This window comes from Camelus ferus, chromosome 21 (assembly GCF_009834535.1).
Source record: "Camelus ferus isolate YT-003-E chromosome 21, BCGSAC_Cfer_1.0, whole genome shotgun sequence".
In the NCBI taxonomy this organism is placed as follows: Eukaryota; Metazoa; Chordata; class Mammalia; order Artiodactyla; family Camelidae; genus Camelus; species Camelus ferus.
Window position 1 is genome coordinate 22468779 of NC_045716.1, and position 22997 is coordinate 22491775.

At 49.8% G+C, this 22997-nt stretch overlaps 2 protein-coding genes and 1 long non-coding RNA gene across 3 annotated transcripts in view; 1 reads left to right on the forward strand and 2 right to left on the reverse strand.

Moving 5' to 3' along the window:
• The first annotated feature begins 6864 nt into the window (after positions 1–6864).
• Positions 6865–15388, forward strand: UBE2Q1 (ubiquitin conjugating enzyme E2 Q1). Its single transcript, XM_006177262.2, has 13 exons — positions 6865–7335; positions 9619–9723; positions 10061–10165; positions 10812–10862; positions 12399–12539; positions 12770–12854; positions 13078–13138; positions 13286–13376; positions 13490–13548; positions 13632–13680; positions 13900–13995; positions 14351–14417; positions 14887–15388. Exons 1-13 carry the CDS (start codon positions 7009–7011, stop codon positions 14916–14918), a joined length of 1269 nt encoding a protein of 422 aa, XP_006177324.2. The 5' UTR covers positions 6865–7008; the 3' UTR covers positions 14919–15388.
• Positions 10573–13553, reverse strand: LOC116658716. Its single transcript, XR_004313999.1, has 2 exons — positions 13060–13553; positions 10573–10942 (listed from the first exon to the last, which is right to left on the reverse strand). It is a non-coding gene; the product is annotated as an uncharacterized LOC116658716 (long non-coding RNA).
• A 2057-nt stretch (positions 15389–17445) lies between the features above and the next one.
• TDRD10 (tudor domain containing 10) overlaps positions 17446–22997 on the reverse strand; it is a 41036-nt gene continuing 35484 nt past the window's right edge. Inside the window, exons 8-14 of the mRNA XM_032464158.1 lie at positions 22612–22654; positions 22195–22285; positions 21511–21658; positions 21093–21238; positions 20764–20918; positions 17789–17859; positions 17446–17587 (exon numbers count right to left, since the gene is read on the reverse strand). Of these exons, the coding sequence (XP_032320049.1) occupies positions 17555–17587; positions 17789–17859; positions 20764–20918; positions 21093–21238; positions 21511–21658; positions 22195–22285; positions 22612–22654 (687 nt within the window). The 3' untranslated portion in view covers positions 17446–17554. The remainder of the gene's footprint in view (positions 17588–17788; positions 17860–20763; positions 20919–21092; positions 21239–21510; positions 21659–22194; positions 22286–22611; positions 22655–22997) is intronic.

Below are 22997 nucleotides of genomic sequence, written 5' to 3' on the forward strand. Positions count from 1 at the left end.
AGTAGAGACATAAACAAGGTACTATGGAAGCTCAGAGGAGGGAGTGGTTAAGAACATCTGAGAGTCTGGAGGGGATGGGGATGAAAATTGAGATTTGAAAGATGAGAAAGCCCATAAGACAAAGGTGGCTTAAAGGCATTTCAGACTCCTGAAAGAGAGGGACAGGGAGATTTACCTGTGGATTGGACTTACTATTTTCCGCTTTTGGTGGATGCTGGGTGATTGAAGAAGGGTGTGAAAGTCTTTTATGAAAATCTCTCTCTGGAGTGATTGCTTGTCTCTAGTTTGACAGACGAGGCCATTTGCTTGCTTGAAGCCCTGGGTCACTCCCTGCAGCTCCTTTCAGGTAGTCCAGGCAGCCTGTTCACCTTGGCCTCTACTTTTCCTCTTCAGATTGCCTAGCTTTTACTTCAATTTAAATTCCAGACTGACAGGGAGTGAGTCCTTTGAGCACAACCACCCAGTGGCTGAGGAAAGATGGAACTCCTACCCTGTCTCCCTCTTGTCTCCCACACCTACTCCTTCCATATCCACCAGGAAAAGAGGCAGCTAGGGAGAGAGGACAGGTCCAGAACCATGCAGGGCAATGGATACACGTAGAAGTATCAGCCCTGATATTAGCAAAATAGTGACCAGGCAAAGTTTTGGTGGGACCTTCCCATTGCCTCTGATGGTAAGGAACATTTTTCTCTCAAAAGGCATTGCAATGTTATTTTCCTTTATTTAAGATATTTTAAATTTAAAAATTTATTACCAGGGGAATACATATTCATGAAGACCAATTGAAAAACACAAATTAGCAAAACACAAAATTGATTCATAATCTTACCTCCTAGAAAAAAATTGCCATTTAACACTTCACATGTATGTATAGCTCCAAATTTGTCTATGTGTACTTAGATATACATGAAAAAGTACACAAGTTATAAGTTTATAAATTATATGCAGCTAGATATAGTTTCACAATGTGAGCACAGACATGTAACTCCCACCCAGGTTTTAAAAAATAGAACACTACCAATATCCAGAAGCCCCCCCCACTACATTCCCTCCCAGTCATTATTCCTTCCTCTTCAAAAATAACATCATGGGGAGTGACTGCTTAATGGATACAGCTTAAAGTTCTGAACTAGGTAGAGGTAATGGTTATACAACTTTGTGAATGTATCAAATGCCAATAACTGTACGCTTTAGAATGGTTAAAATGGTAACATTTTATGTTATGTATAGTTTCCCACAACTTAAAAAAATGACAAAAAAGGTAAACACTGTTCTGACTTCTAACACCACAGATCGACTTAGCTTGCTAAATTTTACAGAAATAGAATAATAGTCTTTTGTGTTTTTTTTAACATTATGTTAGTAAGAATCAAGGACATTGATTGTAGCTGTCATTCATTCATCTTTATTGCTGTAAAATATTCCATTGTATGGATATAATCATGTTTATCCATTCCCCTATTGATAATTTGGATTGTTTTCTATTTTGGACTATTAAAAATAATACCCACCATTAAAATTCTTATTCATGTTTTTGGTGTGCAAATACATGTATTTTAATTTTTTTGTTTGTTTTGAGGGGAGGGCGTTAGATTTGTTTGTTTATTTATTTGTTTATTTAAATGGAAGTACTGGAGATTGAACCCAGGACCTCATGCATGCTGAGCATGCTCTCTACCACTGAGTTATACCCTCCTCCCCAATTTATTTTTTTAAAAAGGAGCACACCTTAAAATAGCTTTGTAACCTTCCTTTTCATTTACTATTTCTCAAAATCTCTGTATTCCAAGTAAGTGTTCTTTGATAACTATTTTTAACAGTTGCATAGTATTCCATTGTAGGTAAATGTTTGCACATACCTTCAACAATTTCTAAGTGAAATTGCTAGATCAAAGGTTTTTCAGGGTTTTTTTTTATTATTATTTAATCATGTATTGCTAAATAGACCTACAAGGGGGGAGGATATGGCTCAGTGGTACAGCACATGCTTAGTATGCACAAGGTCCTTGGTTTAATCCCCAGTACCTCCATATAAATAAATTTTTAAAACCTAATTACCTCCCTCCCTCAAAAAAAAAAAAAAAAAGATTATTAAATCAATCTCCAGAAGGACTGATACTATTAGGGTTACCCTGGGCCTCAGGCTAAAGCACCAATGACTAACACCTCTGCAACCTCGCTGTGCTGAGCCCCCTCTCTGTCCTCCTCCCCTCTTCTCCTAAGTCATTTCTCCTTTGTCTTAGGCCTTTCTTCCTAACCTCCTTCTACTTTAGGGCCAATTCTTTCAGAACATCCCCCCCATTTCCATCTAAGTAACTTCTACTTTCTCATTCTTTCTTGGGAGTTAATCCTGACTACCATCATCCTTCAAAGTCCTTCCCCTCCTTATTCCCGATTATTGTATTTGTCACATTGTATACAGTTGACTATATCTGGCTCCAGTTCATCCATTACCATGTGCTTCTAAGAGCAGGAGTAAGAAATACAACAAAAATGCTAAAATGAGTGGCAGCTTTCATGTCAGGAGCCCCTCTTCTGTGCCAGAAATCAAGCCAGGCTCTCTCCACAGGGACCGTATCTTATTCATCTCTGCATCCCTAGTGCTCACTACAGTTCCTGGCAAAAAGTGCTCAGGATGTATTTGTTGAGTCAGTGACAGAATGCTATGCTTCTGGGAGCAAGTCAAAGGAGAAGGCTGCTCACTCTGCCCCAGACAAGTGCATCTGTCCACTCTGGTAACACATGACCTTTGGGAGGGGAAAAAAAATACCTCTACAATTCACTTTCCATAGAGCAGCCAGAGTGATCTTTTAACATTTTAAATCAGATCATGCCACTCCCCGCTTAAAATCTTTCAATCGTTTCCCACCGTGCTTTGAATAAAACCCAAACAACTTAACGGTGATCTCCATCATCTAATCCCGCTTTTCTTCACTGGCATCATCTCCTATTTCCCTTATTCTTCTCTCACTAGACTCAAGGTATGCTGATCCTCTTTTAAAAAAAAATGAGCTCCTACTATGTGCACTGTTCTGAGCACTTTTCATGTTTATCTCACTTAACCCTCCCAACACTCTTACGCGGTAGGTACTGCTACAGTTTCCGTGTTGTAGACGCAGAAAGTGAAGCACGAGAGGCTAAGTAACTCGCCCAAGATCACACCACTAACAGCTGGCAGAGCTGGGGTCAAAGCCCATGCTGTCAGCCAGTACAGCGTGAGCTTCCTGCTTCTGGACCACACCATCTGCATTCCCACTCAGGGTCTTAGAGGTTGCTGCTCTTTCTGCTGAAATGCTCTTTGCCAGTCCCTCCCAGGCTTGCCTTCTCTTTATCTGATCTCAGCTCAAACACCACCTCCCTAGGGAAACCTCCCCTGACTCCTGGACTTAAGTCACCCCCAGTCACTCTCTCCCATATGACTTTAATTCCTTGCATCTACCTACCAGTCTGCTATTCCTCTGGTTATTTTATTCATTTGTTTACTGTGTAACTCCTTGCACTTAGAATATAAGTGCCGTGGGAGCTGGGATACTACCATCTACTGCTCTATTTTGTACCTTGACCAGTGCCTGACACAAAGCAAAGCCCCATGCATGTTTCCTGAATGGTGGGTACCTCTTGGCTTTGTGGCAGTACAGTAATCATTGCATTTGCTGAGCAATGTACTATGTGCCTATGTTAATTATCTTGCATAACCCATTTCATTTCAACTGGTACAATGACCATGCTGGAGGGCAGAGTATTATACCCAGTTTACAGATGAGGAAACTGAGTTTCACATAAATTAAATATCATGCCCAAGGTCCCACAGCTACCAAAGCAGAGGAGCTCAAATCCAAACCCAGTCTGTCTGACCCCCCAGTCTGTGCTCTTTCCACTCAGCTGTGCTGCCCCCTTTATGGTCTAATTCAAAGGACATCTGTAGCTGACTCTCCAATTACCACCAATGATTCTATCTCTCTCCTAAATTCAGAACCCACACCCCACAGGATGTCCAGCAGATTGTCCTATGTTCCCCTCCCTCCACACATTCAGTATGTTTATAACCCAACTCTTTCCCTTTCCCACAAAATTCAGCTCTCCTTTGAGAAGTCTTACTCTCCGTTAGTGCTACTACTATTAATTACTCAGGCATCCAGAGCATCTCAAAATTCTAGTGATTTTTTTGATCTTCAAATAAAGCCCAAATGCCTAAACATGGTTTTGAATACTTGCCAAGATTCAACCTCTGCCTAGCTTACCTGCATACTTCTCTCTTCCTCACTCTAGACACAGGCTGTTTTTCCATTCCTCCAACTTGCCACAGTCCTACCCCAAAACCTTTGCACATGCCATCCCTTCTGCCACAGACAGCATCTAGCCCTTTCTCATCCCTTGGGTAATTTTATTTATCCTTCAGAACTTAGCATGTCACTTGTTCAAGGATGCCTTCCGAGATCTCCAGTCTTGTTCTTCTTTGAGACACTTACCATAATTGCAATTAAGTTGTTGATGTGTAACAATTCATGAAGTGTCTGACTCTCTCCCAGAGACTGGGTCTGTCTCATTCAATGCTGCATCCCCAGTGAGTTACATGTAGGAGGTTCTCAGTACGTCTTTGCTCTTCTCTCACATCCAATGAGTTTGCTTTGCAGACTCCACCTTATCATGTCTCATGTCTGTTTCCCCAAAGAATGTAAGCTCCGAGGGCAGGGATTTTTCATTTTATTCACTCCTGTTTCCCTAGCACCCAAGTATTCATTAAATGAATATACCCGCAACTCCCTTTCCATTCCTAATGCCCCAGCCCTACACATCTCAGCAGAACACCAGATATGACGCCCCACTAGGCTTGCAGATGCCAATGGACTCTCCCAGGGAGCTGAAATGCTGAACAGACCAGCACAGGAAGCAACAGAACTTATCTCAGTGACCATGACTTGAGTTTCCTCCCTGGGGGACTTGGAGTCTGTGCAACATTGTGAGACTGTCTCATCATGTTTTCTTCTAATTAAAGCTCTTTATAACATATGGAATTCAGGATCTTCCAAGTGGCTGCATTTGTGGGTTTCTTGGGTAAGGGCTAGAGGCGGGTAGCCCGCGGGAGCATGTGGCGCCTGATCACGTGACTTCTTGAGAAGCATCAGAGGAAGGCAGAGGTGGGTAAGGCATGGACTTTGGAGACATGCCAAGGAACTCTACTTACTAGCTGTATATCCTTGGGCAGAGACTTCTTTTCCCGCTTGTAAAACAGGGATAAAAATGTTGCAGTGTTGTTGGGGGAGGAGGGTGGGTAGAAATATTTGCAGGATACCTTGACTCAGGAAGTGCTCAATAAATGGGAATTCTTTTTTTTTTTTTAACTGATAGAGAGTTGAGTTAGAATACTGTTAGTTTCAGGTGTACAGTGAAGTGATTCAGTTACATTTTTTTCAGATTATTTTCCACTGTAGGTTATTATAAGATATTGAATATAGTTCAACAAAGGGGAATTCTTACCACAGCCTTTTATGCTCCCAACTTGCACATACAGACAGAGGTGACATATAGCTATTATCTCCCCAAAGGAGATAAACGGCCTCAGGAGGACCAGGAACACATCTCAATCGTCTTTAAATAACCCAGAGCCCAACTTAGGCAAAGAAGGCCTTTATCAACAGCCACTGATGACTTAAATGAGTAGCCCAGCCCCACGGTGCAGGCGACTCCCAACAAAGGCTAACTCATTTTAGTCCGAGTGGGAGAAGAAAGTGGCAATCTGGCCAGCTGCACAACTGCAGACTTGGCTCGGGAGAAACCATTAGGACCTAACACAGGCTAACACCTGCCCTTGGCAGGGGCAAGCCGGCTCCGAGTCTCTGGAACCTCAGCCAGCTTTGTCCTTTGTGATAGTGCCACCTAGCGAGACCCCGGAGGCACTGCCGCCTACTCCCGGTAATGCCAGGACCACTGCGACAAGGTGTCAGCCAGTTAGACTTGGGACTGGGAATGTGGTCCGCCCGAGCCTGTCACCTTCCATCTTATTGCCAGGCTTAGACTAGTACGCACTCTTCCATGCCCTGCAGAGGAAACCCGTGCCGTACCTCCCCCATCCTCGTCCAGACCCAAGGGGTCCGATAAGCAGGAAGGCTCAGCTATCCACTACGCGCCATACATAATTGGCCAGCTATCACTTCGTGGTCTCCTCGCATCGAATCCGTGGGAGCAGGCATAATAGTACTCCATCCATCAGAGTCATTGTACAGATGAGGAAGCTGAGGGAAGGTGGTTAACCCAAGGTCACAGAACACCTCGGCAGGGCCTGGACGATAACCCAAGCCTCCTGCAACTGGGTTCTCGGCTCCTTCCCCAATCACACGCCCCTCAGTGTGTCCCCAAGTGGACAGAGGCTCGGGGGCCCCGAGCCAAGGAACAGCGTGAGGGCGCAGGATAAAGACAGTACAGCCGCGACCGCTGCTGTCCCTTTCTTCTCTGCCCACAGAGCCCCAGGCACGTTCACCCCGGATCTAGGCGGGGGAAGAGGGGCCCAGAGCAGGAAACAGTGTCCCGTGCGGGCAGCCCCTCGGAGCACGCGGCGCCTGATCACGTGAGAGGGGAGCGCCGGCGAGTGCCGTCGCGCGCGCGCACGCACGCCGTACGTAGACACGCACCGAGGCGCTGAACACCGCGAGCCCGAAGCCTCAGGTCACATGTGGAGGGTGGCCGTGGAGAACTAGGGGGCGGGAAGGAGAGAGGTGTCACGTGAAGGAGGCCAGAGCCGCGAGGTCACGTGAGGGGGGACGGAGGCGGGGCCGCCGAGGAGGAGGAGGAGGAGGAGGAGGAGGAGGGGCGCGTGGCTTCCGGCGGCTGGGGGGGGGCCGGCGAGCGGAGGGGGGGGGGCCCTGTCCCGGAGGTGGCGGCGGCGCCATCTTGGCGAAGGGGGGATCAGGAAGTGCGGACCGCGGCGGCGGCGGCGGCGGCGGCGGCGGAGCCCGGAGCGGAGGCCGGAGGCTCCCGGCCCGCCGGCCCCGGAGCGGAGCGGAGCGGAGGATGCAGCAGCCGCAGCCGCAGGGGCAGCAGCAGCCGGGGCCGGGGCAGCAGCTGGGGGGCCAGGGGGCGGCGCCGGGGGCCGGGGGCGGCCCGGGGGGTGGCCCGGGGCCGGGGCCCTGCCTGAGGCGGGAGCTGAAGCTGCTCGAGTCCATCTTCCACCGCGGCCACGAGCGCTTCCGCATTGCCAGCGCCTGCCTGGACGAGCTGAGCTGCGAGTTCCTGCTGGCTGGGGCCGGAGGGGCCGGGGCGGGGGCCGCGCCCGGACCGCATCTCCCCACACGGGGGTCAGTGCCAGGGGATCCCGTCCGTATCCACTGCAACATCACGGTGAGGACCCCGTCGCGTGCGCGTCTCTGGGGGCCTCTTGTCAGGGACTCAGGATCACCCCACACAGCTTTTTGCTCTCGAAAGACCTAGGAGGCCAAATCCCCTCTCAGGGTTCGACCCCTTTTCTCCAGGTTACACTTGTTTCTGTTGCTTGAGGTTCTGCTGTGCACCCAGAATCTCTACCCTTCATAGTGAGGGACCTCCCGACATATGGCGCCTCGATTACCCCTTTCCACTAACCCACCTACAGCTCAGGGTTCATGATTTTGGCTACTTCACGACTTTATCTTGCCACCTAGGAATGCCCCTTTCTTCCACTTTCATCGCAGGGTTCCAGGCCTCTGCACTGGCCTCAGCTGGAAGGACCTGGCTTGGAACTCTGCAGGTTTCAGTGATGCCCCCGTCTCTCAGTACCTTTGATTTAGGACGTTGCCACCTGTGGGATCCCCACCCAGGCCTGCCTCATTCAGCCTTTCTTTGCTCTCAGTTTTACCCAGTGATAAGTTTGCAGTTCACTGACTTCTTCCTCTCCTTTGGATTCTCTTTTACTCTGTTGTAACCTCCAACTCTCCTCCTTTTGCCTCAACTGGTAGCTGCCACTCCCCTCCTGTTCCCTATGGATATCTCCAGTTGCCCGGGGTTGTTGCCTTTCCTGATAATGATGGTGATGTGTGAGGGCTATTTCATTTATTCTGAGAAGTAACAGCTCCTTTTCTCCCCAGTGAACATCTTTCTGTCCTAGGCATGCTAGACCAGGAGACACCTTACATGTCTCCTGCCTAGTTTACCCTCAAACATCCTGTGAAGAGGGTTGGCCTCTGATACTCTGGGAATGCCTGATAGTGCGTGGTATATAGTACTTACAGTGGTTTATACCACCTGGTGTGGTAGTGTTCTCCCTGCTGGGAGCCTTGGTTAGGGAGTCAGGGGACAGTACTTTATCCAGGCAGGCAGACTGCAAATGGGAGTGGTGGGGGTTGGGGACTGACTTGTGAATTGTGTGGCACTTGGAGACCTGGATTCAGTTTACATGGTTCTTGTTTTTTATCCTTTTCTTCCATCAAACGAGGTCAAGGTTTGTTGAGGCAAGCCTGAGCTTGGGTTGGATGGTGCCTCACCAGAACTCATGTGTCCCATTTTTTCTCTCTCCTTCCATTTCCCTCTTCCACCTTTTTTCCTATTAAAAAGTTAAGATTAGAAGGACAAGGTGTGGTTTAGTCAGCTGAAAACAAGCATCTTTGATCATTTGTTTTCCTCCGGCGTCAAGGATGAGAGCCATGGCAGAGCTAAGACCCCCCAGTAGACAAGGATGAGGTTTCCTTGGCACATGTGGAAACTTCAGGAGTTAATTTTATACCTGAATTATGCTTCCATTTCCTTAAGAGTAGGTTTCCCCCCTTCCAGCTGCCCTCCCAGTTGCCAGAGGCCATCTACTGTCTTTGTCCCTAGAAGGAAGTTAGTTGAGAAGGTTCTCAGTCAGACTCCCTTTGGCCCCTATAAAGGAGACTTGGCCTGAACTGGCCCCCTTGGTTTGGGCAGAGGGGGCGTCTGGTCAGGCTGCATTTGGCACTGTGGCTCAGGAATGCTGGGAATGTTAGCAGCGTAGGCTTCTTTCTCCCAGCCTGCCATGTGGAGCCCCGCAGCCTACGCCTGGACTGAGAGGGTGGCAGGTTCCCAAGGGAGAGGAAGGCAGAACTGGCCTTAGAGGGGTTCTGTTGGGAGTCAGCTGGGAAGATCCCTCTTGCTACCCTTTTGCTTTTAGGTCTGAGACATAATGAAGTTTTTAATCCCTCCTTCCTCAGCTAAAATGAAAGTAATCTGCAGTCTCTGCTTTTTTCACGTCAGTGTGATTGTAATGAGGTGATCCCTTCCTCAACTGACTATGGAGTTTCGGAAACAGAAGGGTTGGAGGACTGATGGGTGTGGGAGAGCTCCAAGTCTGGAACTTGTATAGGCAGCGCGGTGGCTAGGAAGCCTCCCTCACTGTTAGCGGAGTTTGGCTGGGCTGCCTTTCTCTGATGTTTACTCTTAAGGAAAGAAAGAAAAGGGACCAGGCTTCTTGGAAAGGGTCTTCTCAAGGACTTTTTCTCCTGGTCTGGGATTTGTTGGTAAGCTGCTGCTTGGTTAGGTACGGACCTGCTGAGCTGGACTTTAATGTGTGTGTGTTGGGGCAGGGGCGGGGGGAGAGCAGGGGGATGAGAAGTGGGGAGTGGAAGGCAGGCAGAATCTAGCTTTCCCCAGAGTCTCCCATCTTGACTGCTCTCCTTGCTCTTTTCCCCTCAGGAGTCGTACCCTGCTGTGCCCCCCATCTGGTCAGTGGAGTCCGATGACCCTAACTTGGCTGCTGTCCTGGAGAGGCTGGTGGACATAAAGAAAGGGAATACTCTGGTGAGGGGGCCAGGGCGTTGGGGTGGGGGTGCACTTCCTTCCTGTGGGACCAATATCATGAAGATACCCTGTGAAAGGTGTGTCTGGGGAGGGGATAGTGCAGTTGCCTAAACATTGGGGTCAGATGTCTGAGGGGAGGGAGTTGCTTCCTAAAGCCAGAAGGGGAGCCCTGCACCAGTCCCAGGGTTAATCCAGTAAACTCCCCACAGCCACAGGGTCTGTGAGTTTTAGAGAACTAGGTACCAATTTGAGGTCTGAGCTGAGAGCTCACGCATGTACCTGTCCAGACTGGGGTGAGGAAGGAGTATTTGATGTTACTGTGGTCCCCTACCCCCAGCTATTGCAGCATCTGAAGAGGATCATCTCCGACCTGTGTAAACTCTATAACCTCCCTCAGCATCCAGATGTAGAGATGCTGGATCAACCCTTGCCAGCAGAGCAGGTGAGCCACTGAGGAGCGCTGGGCCCTGTGGTACAGTTGCGTCACAGACAGCACTCGATAAATATGTGTTAATTGAGATGAACCTGCAGTAGTTTCTCTCCAGCTCTACCTACTCCAAACACAAACACGTATCGGGACCCTTGGCCTCTTCTCCAGGTGGGAACTGAGCTAAATGGGCATTAGTAGCTTCACTTCTTCTATCAAAACTCACTTTTACGGGCAGTATCATCCCTCATGTTGGGTTGGGGACGTGGATTTTTACCATAAGCAGCGTTTACCATTTAGGCAGCAGTTGGTGATCATTGAGGACCAAAGGCCACTCGTTAAGAACCAAGAATGCAGTATCAGTCTAGAGATGACTTAGTAAAGGAGGGGTCCTTGGGGAAATTAGAACTGGGATTTGTGAGTTAGGTGACAGAAACAGCCATTGTGCTGCTTTTTTATTGGGCATATAGTAGGAGAAGAATGGGCCAGTAGTGACGTCATGCCCTGGGCTGTTGCTTCCGCGCAGTTCTAGCTGTGGGGGAGGCTGGTGGCATTATGGGCAGGCACGCAGCTTCCAGCCCTGGAGACTGGGGAATAGGCATAGACTGTGTTCTAGGAAGCCACTGGGGTCTGATCTCCATCTTTCCCCTCCGCACTGCAGTGCACACAGGAGGATGTGTCTTCGGAAGATGAAGATGAAGAGATGCCTGAGGTAGGCTTCCACCCGAGGCAACACTGGTAGGAGGCTTTCAGTCAGCACTGTTGAGCACCCGCTATGTACAGAGGTCCAGTCTAGAAGTGGGGGGAGAAAATACCCAAGAAATAAAGACAAATTTACTGACCTGGAGGAACAGCAGTGCAGTAGAGGAGACAGGGCACCGCCATCCAACCTCTGAATGCAGTTAAATGCAAACCTGTTTACACTAGCAGGAAGTTTACCTCAGATGGCTTTGTAATCAGACCTCAGTTTGTATCCCCTACCTCCTGGCTGTCTTAATTGGGGAATTTTACGTACTCTAAGCTGCAGTTTCCTTATTTATAAAATGGGACTATAGTATCTATCACATAAGGTCTCTAAGATTAAATGAGGCATTGCGTGTAAAATGTTTCATTCTGTATATGATAAGTGCTAAATAACTTATATTTTCTAAAAACAGATACTTTTGTAGACTGCAACAATGTTTAAGAACTTGAACGTCAGCCAGATAGAATTTGATTCACATCTTAGCTCTGTTAAGAGTTGTATGACTTTGGGCATAATTAACCTCACTAGACCTCAGCGTTCTCATATATGAAATGGGGGTAATGATAGAATAATGGCATGGTGGTTGTACGAATTAAATGAGCTAGTGTGTATTGCATCTAATACAGTTCCTGACATGTAATTAAATGTTCAGTAGATGTCAGCGACTAATGTAATAGGCTAGTATTACCACATCCTGCCAGAGCGAGATCACTCTCATTGCTTTGTTTCTCTGCACTGAATTAACAGCCCAGGTTCTGTAACTTCATTAGGGTCTTAAGATGCACATAGGGCCAGGGAGATACATGGAATGTTCGGCTCTCAGACAGTGGACAGCCCTCGAAAGTCTGACAGAGGGGCTGAATCCTGGATATGGGCCCCTTTCCCATGCAGTGAGCTGCTTCCTCACTTAGAGCAGGGCAAACAGTGGCTGATTGTGTTCTTGCCCTCTGCTGTCTGCCTTTCTGGACCTCTTTCTTCAGTTCCATCTTGGCAGTGGGTGCCTCTGCATACCTGGTTCATGCCCTGCACTTGGAGGGCAGATTTCTGATCCAAGTTTCTCCTTTAGACCTGGAGTCCTGGGAACTCCTGGGTACAAAAGTCACCTGATGAAACATGAGCTTTGAGTCACAGTGTCAGGCCAAAGTCATTCTAGGAATTAAGGAAGAGTTTCTGCTGCCAAGGGAGAGCTTTAGGGATGGTTGGAGCAGGGTCAGTCTGGGGAACAAGAGAGCTAAGTGTCTCCTTGCTTTCCCTAGGCCTTTGCAGAGCTCTGCTGCTTGACAGCTGAATAAGAGGAGAGATTTGCCTCATTCTTTAGGTTGTACAGGGAGTGGGGCTGGGAATTCTCCAGCAGTTAGAAGGGTACTGAACTCATTAGCCTGCTAGATTGTTCCTTAACTTGTGGCTCTGGGCCAGACAAGACTGGGAAGGCGGTGGCCCCTCTCCCCAACTTGTGTTTTTTTTTTCTTCCTTTGTCCCTCTCCCACCCTACACCGCCCCCAGGACACAGAAGACCTAGATCACTATGAGATGAAAGAGGAAGAGCCAGCTGAGGGCAAGAAATCTGAAGATGATGGCATCGGAAAAGAAAACTTGGCTATACTAGAAAAAATTAAAAAGAACCAGAGGCAAGATTACTTAAATGTACGTGCCCTCTAGGGAGAAGCTGGGTCAAGAGGTTGGTGGGGACAGGCTGGGAAGGTGGTAGGCTACTGAGGATCAGTCTGAGGAGGCAGAATTCTTTTGGGTGAATTATGGGTGTGCCTCATCCTTGCATAAACCCTGGGCATCCTGCCAGACTGCCCCTAAGGCCTAGTGTGGTGTCTCCAAGCACAGGACCGTGAGGTGTCCTGTCCTCCCTCCCTCCCTTACAGGGTGCGGTGTCTGGCTCGGTGCAGGCTACTGACCGGCTGATGAAGGAGCTCAGGGATATATACCGATCACAGAGTTTCAAAGGCGGTGAGTTTGCCTCAGAGAGGGCCCTGAACAGGAGCCTCTCGTAAAGGGCGTGATGGTGGCCGTGGACCCCAAGAGGTTTGGGGTACAAGGGTGCTTATGAGCTTTTCTTAGGCCAAGGATGGGACTCCTCATGCCAGTGGTTTAGATTGGATGCATGTCCATTTGGGGTGAACTTGGAGCATTTGACTTTTCTGAAAACACTTACTTTCTTCCCTCCTTCCAGGAAACTATGCAGTCGAACTCGTGAACGACAGTCTGTATGATTGGAATGTCAAACTCCTCAAGTGAGTGGGGACTCCGGGGCTGGGAAGGAAGCTGAGGAGTGTGCGGGGAGCCACCGTGGTGGGCATCTCTGGGGCCGTCCCGGGAGCGGGCACTCGTGAGGCTCCTGAGCTGGACCCAGGTCTGAGCGCACACTCGTTGCTTCCTAGAGTTGACCAGGACAGCGCTTTGCACAACGATCTCCAGATCCTCAAAGAGAAAGAAGGAGCCGACTTCATTCTACTTAACTTTTCTTTTAAAGTAAGGCCTTCCTTTCCAGTCCCTCCTTCCTTGGCCTGGGCTTCCTTCTCCACCTTACAGTCCTCCAAGGGCACTGGCCTCCCCTCCCTGATTGTTGCCTGTCTCTCTCTCAGGATAACTTTCCCTTTGACCCACCGTTTGTCAGGGTTGTGTCTCCAGTCCTCTCTGGAGGGTGAGTGGCTCAGCAAGGGCAGAGGGTGAGGAAGGGCGGGGAGCTTCTGCCAGGCACAGCTGTGACTAACCTTTCTTCTGCAGGTATGTTCTGGGTGGAGGTGCCATCTGCATGGAACTTCTCACCAAGCAGGTGAGCCTGTCTCTTGCTCTTGGCTGGACTGGCCTGGGCAGGGCTAGGCTGAGCTTTACCCCACACACACCCCTGTGGGTTGGGTGATGGGCATAAGGTGGCCCTTCTGTGCTCTTGGGCAGGGGCCCTTCTATAGATGCATCTGTTCTCCGGAGAACAAGCATAAAGCATCTCTGGAAATTCTACTGACGTGTTTGCTTTCTCCCCACTGTTACTCAGGGCTGGAGCAGTGCCTACTCTATAGAGTCAGTGATCATGCAGATCAGTGCCACACTGGTGAAGGGAAAAGCACGAGTGCAGTTTGGAGCCAACAAAGTAAGGAGCCTGGGGCTGGTAGGACTGGCTGGAGCCAAATATAGTTTGGGTCACTAGCAGGCCAAGGCTGCCTTGTTTGGGACTGAGAGGATAAAACCTCTGGGCTGGCAGCATTAGATGAGTGGGCCTGGACGCCCACAGTCAGAGAGGAGCAGGGCCTTGGCCTGAGGGGCATCCTAAGCCTTTGGGGAAGGGGTAGGTCTGGAGGGGAAGCCCAGGGGCTGTGCCCCAAGGGGGCCTCCCTGCTGGAGGGTATTTAGTGTGTCTGCAGAGCACAGTGCTGGGAGCTAGGACTCCTGAGTGGCAGCAAGGCCATAGTCGGCCGTGGATTGATTTGGTGGCTTCCTCTCTCCAGTCTCAATACAGTCTGACAAGAGCACAGCAGTCCTACAAGTCCTTGGTGCAGATCCACGAAAAAAACGGTGAGAATGGAGCCAGGACTCGAGATTTGGACACTAGCCAAGCCTGAGGTTTTCACCCCAAACAGCAAGAACCCCTTTTGGTTTCTGAACCTTTACCGCTAACATGGACTTGACCCTGTTCTCCAAAGAAGTCAGTAAGGTGGAGGCTAAAGTCTACCACCCCGCCTTCTGTAAAGCACCAGCAGGCACAGCACATGTGGACTTGGTGCTGCCCCTCGTCCCCACCGACCTCTGAGAAAGCTCATCTCACTCTGCTTTCATCTCAGGTTGGGCGCATCACTCTCCCTTTCCTTATAATCTCCAGGTAGGCAGACTCTCACCTTCCCACCTACCTTTTCTTGCTGCACTGGGAAGCCCTTCCTAGGATCTTTTCACCTTTGACCCTGGAGACGGCTTCAGTGACTGGGGCTGGGAGGGCAGACATCAGCCTCCACCACCCTGCTGACGGTTTTCTTCGGTTTCTTTGCAGGCTGGTACACACCCCCGAAGGAAGATGGCTAACCCTGGAGCATCGTCCCCTTCCTCCTTCCCCAGGCACCACTGGACCAATTACCTTTGAATGCTGTATTTGGATCTCACGCTGCCTCTGTGGTTCCCTCCCTCATTTTTCCTGGACGTGATAGCTCTGCCTATTGCAGGACAATGATGGCTATTCTAAACGCTAAGGAAAAAAAAACCAACAAAAAAAAACACAGAACTGTTTCAAGTACTCAAGACTGACTTACAGACCAACCAACCACCTGGCTGGAACCCTTGCTAGCAGGCATTCTTATAAAAGAAACTTTCAAGCCTCCTTATATTGCTGGAAATTCAGCTGTGCTCCAGACTAGAGCCTCCTTACCTATGCTATGGATTTTTAATTTATTTTCTCTTATTTCATGTACACTGCTTTTTTTGGTTACAGTGTATGATGGATGTGTATGAAAAAAAAATGTATCTTTGGGAAAACAATTACAGTTTGTTAATTTGAAGATGCTGGTCTTGACTCATCTTTATTTTTATTCCCATATCCCACCCCTCCCCATCCCTGAACTGTTTGAGCGGTGGGGGAGGAGTGCCAAGACCACCGTGGCTTTGGTAGAGAAGAGAGGCTGCCGCTCACTGCTAAAGCCAGAGGAAGGTGGGGCTGGAGCCCACGCCTGGCTCACCCCCAGCTTTCTCTCGAAGGCCTCTGGAGTGACGAGCGCTCGCACCCCTTGGAATGCAGAGCCTGGCCTGCTGCACCACAGTGTGGCAGGCTGAAATGATGACCTTAATTCTTAGGACTACTTTTCTAGTCACAGATGTTTTCAAATTTCTAAGAAAAATGAAGGAGGCTTAAGCAGCTGCTTCACAGAATTGCTTTGAAATGAACTGAGCAGGGACTGGGGCGTGTGCGTGGTCTTTCTGGTCTTGGCAACATGCTGAGTAGCTGCCCCTGCCGAGTTCACGGCTCCCCTCCCTGCTGGGAAGCAGCTTCCAGCGAGTACTGAAGGGTGACGGCTGCTAGCTCCAGCTCCTGTCTCTTCCTGCACTTCATCTTGTCAGAGAAGCCAGGCAGAGCTCTGAGGTGAGCTATTCGGCTTGGGGACTGAGGATTCTTTCAAGTCACTCCCTTAAGGTGGGTCCTACTGGACACGGATAGCTTCAAAGTGGCTGTTCCACACACCTGCATCCTCACCCGACTCTGGGAACGGCTGCAGGGAGAGCAGGGTGGGGGTCTGCTGAGCGTGGAGCTGTTGGTGCCCCGTCCACCTGTTTAATGGAAGTGCAGGTGTGACACGTGGCACATGGTGCCTACCTCTCCTGGTCACAGATCAGCTTGCTTTGGGGCTGAGACAGCTTCTGAGGACCAACTCTGCCTACAGGCTGGATGGTGACAAATGCCAGGGATGGTGAAGTGAAGACACTGTCTTAGCCCAGATTTACGACAGCCGTCTGGGAACCTGGAGAATGCCGGAGTTGTGTAATGCTTTGACACAGCAGTTTTAACACTGGCCATTTCCCCTCTTTTCTTTCAAGAGAGCTTAGTGTCTTGCTGCTTCAGGTGGATGCAGAGTTCACCAGTTCCCCTCAACGCTGCTCTGACTCTGCACCCGCCCCATACAGGGCGTTGATTTATACTGAGGCTGAAGTAAAGAGGGGCCCCCAGAGGAAAACTCAGGTCACAGAGCTGAAATCTGGTTTTCAAGGCCTCTGTGGCTTCTGAACTTACCACCAGCCCTGGCTGGAACACAGATTGTTTTTAGTAATGTGTACTGTGAGCCGTCCTCTGTATAACGTATTTTGTGATGTATTTTTCTCATCTACCAAAGGATGAAACAAATAAAATTAAACAGTTTGATCTAATCAAATTATGTAAAGAACTGTCCACCTGATGTAAGGGAAGCACCGGCTCCAGTGGGCTGTGTGCCACCAACTCTTGAGATTCCACTCTTCTGGCCACACCTCACTCCCTTTTATGACCTCAGGTTAGGCTTCTAATGACGTTACACAGCTTTAAAAAAAGAATCAAGAGACATCATCCTGAATCAATGTTCTCGCCACCAAGAAAGCGAGGAGAAATGAAACAAAAACTTTTACCCTTTGCACGCGTGCCCATCTACATCCCAGGCGGGGTTCGCACAGCGCACAGTCGGTGCTGAGCACGGCGCAGGGCACCCAGCAGCTTCCCAGTCTCACTGCATCAGGTTCAGAGGGCAGAGCTGGGGAGGGGCGGCTGGACCCTAGAGGAATCAATCGCCCCACACTCATGAAGCATGCCAACATTTATTCACCAAGGTGACAGCTCAACATTTAAATGTTCCCTACCTGATTCTACAACGCAACACCGGGAAAATTAAGCAGTGGGCCCTCCATTCTCCAGAACCTGTTAGGACAACTTATATTATGCTCTGTGGGTACCAAGAAGAGACAGGAAAGAACACAATGGCTACCTCAGACCTCCAGGCTTCCCACGTTTGGTTCAAATGTTCACGATGAGCTAGCTGGGGGACTGAAGGCATGGGACAAATTGAGAGGTGAGCTGGGGGTAAAGGTAAATGGGAATCCAGTCAATCCTGGCTCCAAGTGTGGTCTTTTTTCACCCCCAAGGCCTCAAGAGTGAAAAGGCAGGCAGAAGCCAGACAGGACAATGGAACATGCTGACTGCAGCCTTGTTATTTAAACTCTTCAAACTTCAGGATGTGTGACTGGAAGAGAAAGAAAATCTGAGTGGGAAGGAAGGACCGCCCCCAGCCAGTCCACCCAACCCCTTGGGCAACTTCAGTTTGTTTCCTTGAAGGGACTGACAGGTGAGCACGTGATATCCAGGCCGAGACCCGGGCTGGTGGCTGAGACCCTCAGGGGGTGGGAGGGAAAACAGAAGATACAGGAGATAACAGGGCAGTTACCTCCAAATTCAAAGCACCAGTGATTTTCCCTTTGAGGATGCGATGGATAACCTTGTATGAACTCAAAACATCTGCAAAACAAAACAGAAAAAGAGAACCTTGGTGGCCCTGGGTCAGGCAGCAGGAGCAAGGGAGGGAGGTGAGAGGCCAGGGCTGTGGGAAGGTGCTCTGGCTACAGACCAGCTCCTGCGGACAGGTCTCTGCTCGTTAGTGCTCGCTCTCCAGTGCCGGATAACGAGATAACAAATGCTGACAGGGAGGAGAGGGGGAGGGCAAAGTAAGGGTGTGTAAACGGAGGCATTATTGTTGTTTAAATAATTATGGGGGTCTGGGATTTTATGTTCCCTAATAGAAAATGCTGGGGACAGAAAACCCTGTTCACTCAACTCTGCTCTGAGAGTTTTGGCTGGAGACATGGAGGTTAAAAAGCAGAGCCTTTTACCATGACCTGTGAGCATTCCTACCTGCTGGGACAGGGCAGGGGCAGGGCACTGGCCAGACACTCACTTTTCTATAAGGACATCTGCCTTTACTCAGCTCCCACCATCCTCACAAACTCTAAGACTGCTTGGATGTCTGAAACTGGCTCACATCAAGGGTCAGACCTCAGTTCCATCCCAGCTATGCCATTATCTTGCTATGAAATGTGAGGAAGTCCCTTTCACTTTGCTGAGCCTTACTGTCCTCATCTATAAAGGCAGGAAAACTGTACACCTATCTGCCTGGCCTCAGGGCTGGCTCAAAGCCACACAAGAGCTGAGCACCCCCGTATCTGGGCTGCACACTGTGACAGGCTGGGTGGGGCTGCTCTTTGGGGCAGGGGGCTCTTACTCTAGGCCAGGCTCCAACAGCCAAGCAGTCAGGTTCAGCCTACAGGAAGCTCCCAAGCCCTGTCCGCTGGCCTGTTACTCCCCAGGCTGGGTGGCAGGGGCCCTCTTCATGCAATGACCCAAGACGACCTCTGGGTGGTGCCCCCTGATCACTGGGCACAAGCCCATCAGCCTAACAGGGAGGCTTGGCCCTGCACTTTGGGGAGGTGCTTTTCCATCTTACTCTGCATGTGTTTTCACCTCCACTTTTCCTCCTGACCCCCACCCCCCACCAAAGCACTCTTTCCTCTTTTCACATTTCATCTAACCCTAGTCTTGAGAAGGGACACAGCAAAGAAGAGGCCTTGCCATTTCAAGGTTGCAGAAACTGAGGCCCCGAAAGTGTCTGGATCTAAGTAATGGACACCTCACACCACTATAAGCTCAAAATGGTTTAAAGACTTACACATAGATGATACCATAAAGCTCCTAGAAGAGCACACAGGTAAAACATTCTCTGACATAAATCACAGCAATAGTTCTTAGGTCAGTCCTCCAAGGCAAAAGAAATAAAAGCAAATATAAACAAATGAGACTTAATTAAACTTAAAAGCTTTTGCACAACAAAGAAAACCATACACCAAATGAAAGACAACCTACAGACTGGGAGAAAATTTGCAAACAATGCAACTGACAGGGGTTAATTTTCAAAATATGCAAACAGCTCATATAGCTCAGTATCAAAAAAACAAACAACCCAATCAAAAAAAGGGCAGAAGATCTAAATAGACATTTCTCCAAAGAAGATATCCAGATGGCCAACAGGCACATAAAAAGATGCTCAACATTGCTAATTATTACAAAAATGCAAATCAAAACTGCAATGAGGTATTACCTTACATAGGTCAGAATGGCCACCATCAGAAAGTCTACAAATAACAAATGCTGGAGAGGATGTGGAGGAAAGGGAACCCTCCTACCCTGCTGGTGGGAATGTAAACTGGTGCAGCCACACTTAAGTGTGGAGGTTCCTTAAAAAACTAAATATAGAGTTACCATATGATCCAGCAATCCCATTCCTGGGCATATATCTAGAAAAGACAAAAACTCCTAACTTGAAAAGATACACGCACCCTAATGTTCACAGCAGCACTATTTACAATAGCCAAGGCAGGGAAGCAACCTAAGGGTCAACTGACAGATGAATGGATAAAGAAGATTTGGTATATATACACAATGAAATATTAGCTATAAAAAGAATGGAATATTGCCATTTGCAGCAATATGGATGGACCTAGAGATTATCATACTGAGTTGTCAGACAGAAGACGACAAATATCACTTATATGTGGAATCTAAAAAATAGTACAAATGAAATTTACAAAACAGAAACAGACTCACACACATAAAACAAAGTATGGTTACCAAAAGGTAAAGGAGGGAGAGAGGGATAAATTAGGACTATGGGATTAACAGATACAGATACTATATATAAAATAAACAATAAGGACCTACTGGATAATACGGGGAACTACAGTCAATACCTTGTTAACAACATATAATGGAAAAGAACCTGAAAAACTATATATATGTATAACTGCATCACTTTGCTGTACACCTAAAACTAACACAACACTGTAATTCAACTATACTTCAATTAAAAATACAGAAAAAAATAAAGTAACAGACAGCGTATCAGGAGAAGACCCCGAGTCCAGTGCTCTAACCTCTATCACTGGTCTTCAAATTTCAGATTTCTTCTACAACAGACTCTTTCTCCAAAGACATCTTAAGCAAAACTCAGTGTACGGGAAACAGATGGAAGCTGAGCGGCTCCGGCAGGAGCAAGGGTGGGAGGCCTGCCCTCCTCTCACCCCGGCAAGAGAACTCAGCCTTTGGGCAGCACGGGCAGCACCTGAGGTCTCTTTTAGGATCTTGGGGCTCACAGAGACCAGGTGTGAAAACCAATACTTAAGGAGCAGCTTTGCAAGGGGCAGATGCTGAAAACTGGGCAAAATCAAAAGAACAGAGGCTGGATGAAGGGCAGGCATCCTGAGGGCCTCCGCTGCCCTCCCCCAAGCCATTCTCGCTGAAGTTTTGGAGGCGGCCTCGCGTTTCCCAGCCCCAGGTCCTCAAGAGGAGGGTGGAGGGTGGAGGGTGTCTTACTTTTCTCCAGCATGAATGGCTGAGTCAGAGGGGGAATGGTCCAGAAGCTGTCACTATCCAGGCTGCGCAGGGACTGTACCGGGACGGTGGTGGAACGGCCAAAGTCGATGAACATGACCACAGCCCAGGAGTCCACTCGGTCCAGCACCCAGCACCTGGCCAGAGGGAAGAAGATGGGGGTTGTTCCGGCTGCTGCCACACACAGCAGGCCTCACAGACAGGGCTTGAAGGTCTGGGCCAGGAGGAGCAGGAGTTTCCTTTGCTTCCCCACCTTGAGGTAGGAGAGCCCGGGCCTCTCCTATACCCTCCAGCTCCGCCCGGACACACACCTGTTCCAGGCCCGGCCGTAATCGCCCAGGTGGTACTCGGCCAGGCAGCGGGTCCCGCGCCGCACGGCTGAATCGTGCAGGTAGGGCTGCTGCTCCTCAGCCTCGGCCAGGGCGCTGAACAGCGCCTGCATGTTCTGGTGCAGGGTCTGCAGACGGTACAGACGCAACAGGCCTCACCGCGGGCCTCGCATCACACATCTGTCTCTGCAGACGTCACCTGTTACCTCCGCACCACCGATCGGCCCCAGGTGAGCCGACGGTATGAGGTGGGAGAGAGAACAAGACTGAAACCAGGGATCGGATTTGGGCCACTCTGGATGTCCGCGGCTGATGGGATGGTCCCCCGGCACCAGGCTCGCCCCAGGAGGGCTCTTTGAGAAGGCCCCGGAGCTCAGGAGGGCCCCCAACAAGCCCGTACCTCAGTGACGACCATGGCCCAGAAGAAGGGGGTCTGAGGGACAATACTGGTCACCAGCAGCCCCACCTCCCCGCTGATGTTGTGGACGGTGGCTAGCCAGCCCAGGTCTCGGAAGCATTCCCTCAGGAGCAGCACCAAGAAGGACCCTCTGTGGGAAGAGCAGGGCACAAAGGAGAGGAGTGAGTGCAGGAGCGATTCGACCCACCCCTGTCCTGGAGGACACTGGGCAGGCCACGGGCAGGAGAGGCACCCTGACAGGAGGGCTGTGACCCCGCCCGGGGTGGGGACAAGTGCCCGAGTAATCATAACGCGGAGCAAAGGAAGCGCCGTGTTATGGAAAGTCTGAGAAGGAGGAGCAGCGGAGGGAAACAAAAACACACCAGGAAACTGCAGAGAGACAGGCAAAAGCCCTGATCTGGCACCCCTGACATTAAGAATGGTGTCCGCTGTTAAAGCAGAAGGTGTGGTGGACACGCCAATCTCACGGCATCCAGGGTGGGGGAGTCACAGGCCTTCACTGTAAAGAAATGGAAATGGATTTTCTTAACTCACTGTGGGTCACAGCTTCAGAGCCTGGTTCTGATGCAGGAGTTCCTGAAAGCTCTGTCCCCTGCCCCAGCACCATCCCTGTCCCTGCCCTGTCGGGACTGAGTGATGTTGCAGTCTCTCCACACCTCCGCTCACCTCATTTCCATGGGAACTGCAAAGAAGCTCATCCTCGGTTTCTCTGTCTCCCGGGGGTCACCAGAAGCTTTAGGAGTGAGCTGCGTACAAGCTGGAAAGCAGAAGAGTCCTGGAGGCACCAGGCTTGTCTTCCGAGGACCCACCTCCTGCCCCCCAAATGCCCCAGCCCCCCACCTCAGAGGCAGAGATGGGCAGTGAAGCTACATCCTTCAAGGTCTCAGCCTCTAGATCCTCAGCTGGGTGGGGAGGGTTTGCTGGGTGATATTGTTTAATCAACAAAGCATCCGAGAGGGATAAAAAGGGGTATTTCCCACATGGAAGGGTCAACGTGGGACAAAGCCGGAAGGGAGGCTGGGAGGAGCAAGTCAGGAGCTGCAAAGACACGTCCCAGGAAGAGACGGCAGCTCAGGATCTCACCAGGGGCTCTGGCAAGTCCTTGACCAGAGGACTTCTCCAAAACCTAGGGAGGAAAAGAAAAGGTATCACTCAGGCGCGGCAGCGTTCACTTCATTGGTTTGTATGCTGAATCTCTCCAGCAGATCTGGAGACACAGCATCAACAGCCCCTGCGCTGACATGGGCTTCAGCTGACTTCGAGACTCCCTGCCACTGTCTCCTTTCTCGCTGGGATCCTGAATCAACCAAAGACAAGACATTCAGAAACAGGAAGCGGGGGGTGCTGCCAGGGGTGCTCATCAGGCCTGACGGTCACAGAAGCCCCCGGGTCTGCTGGGGGTGGGGTGGGCGGTGGGCGGAGGAAGAGGTGGGAATGGTCACCCTGGCAGCAGGGCTGGATGGAGACAG

What these genes read in the sequence shown, in the direction of transcription:
- UBE2Q1 (XM_006177262.2), top strand. Translation starts at nt 7,009, where the DNA reads ATGCAGCAGCCGCAGCCGCAGGGGCAGCAGCAGCCGGGGCCGGGGCAG. An exon ending in TACTTAACTTTTCTTTTAAA is followed by an intron (nt 13,377 to 13,489) that starts GTAAGGCCTTCC and finishes TCTCTCTCTCAG; the next exon opens with GATAACTTTCCCTTTGACCC. An exon ending in TGGAACTTCTCACCAAGCAG is followed by an intron (nt 13,681 to 13,899) that starts GTGAGCCTGTCT and finishes ACTGTTACTCAG; the next exon opens with GGCTGGAGCAGTGCCTACTC.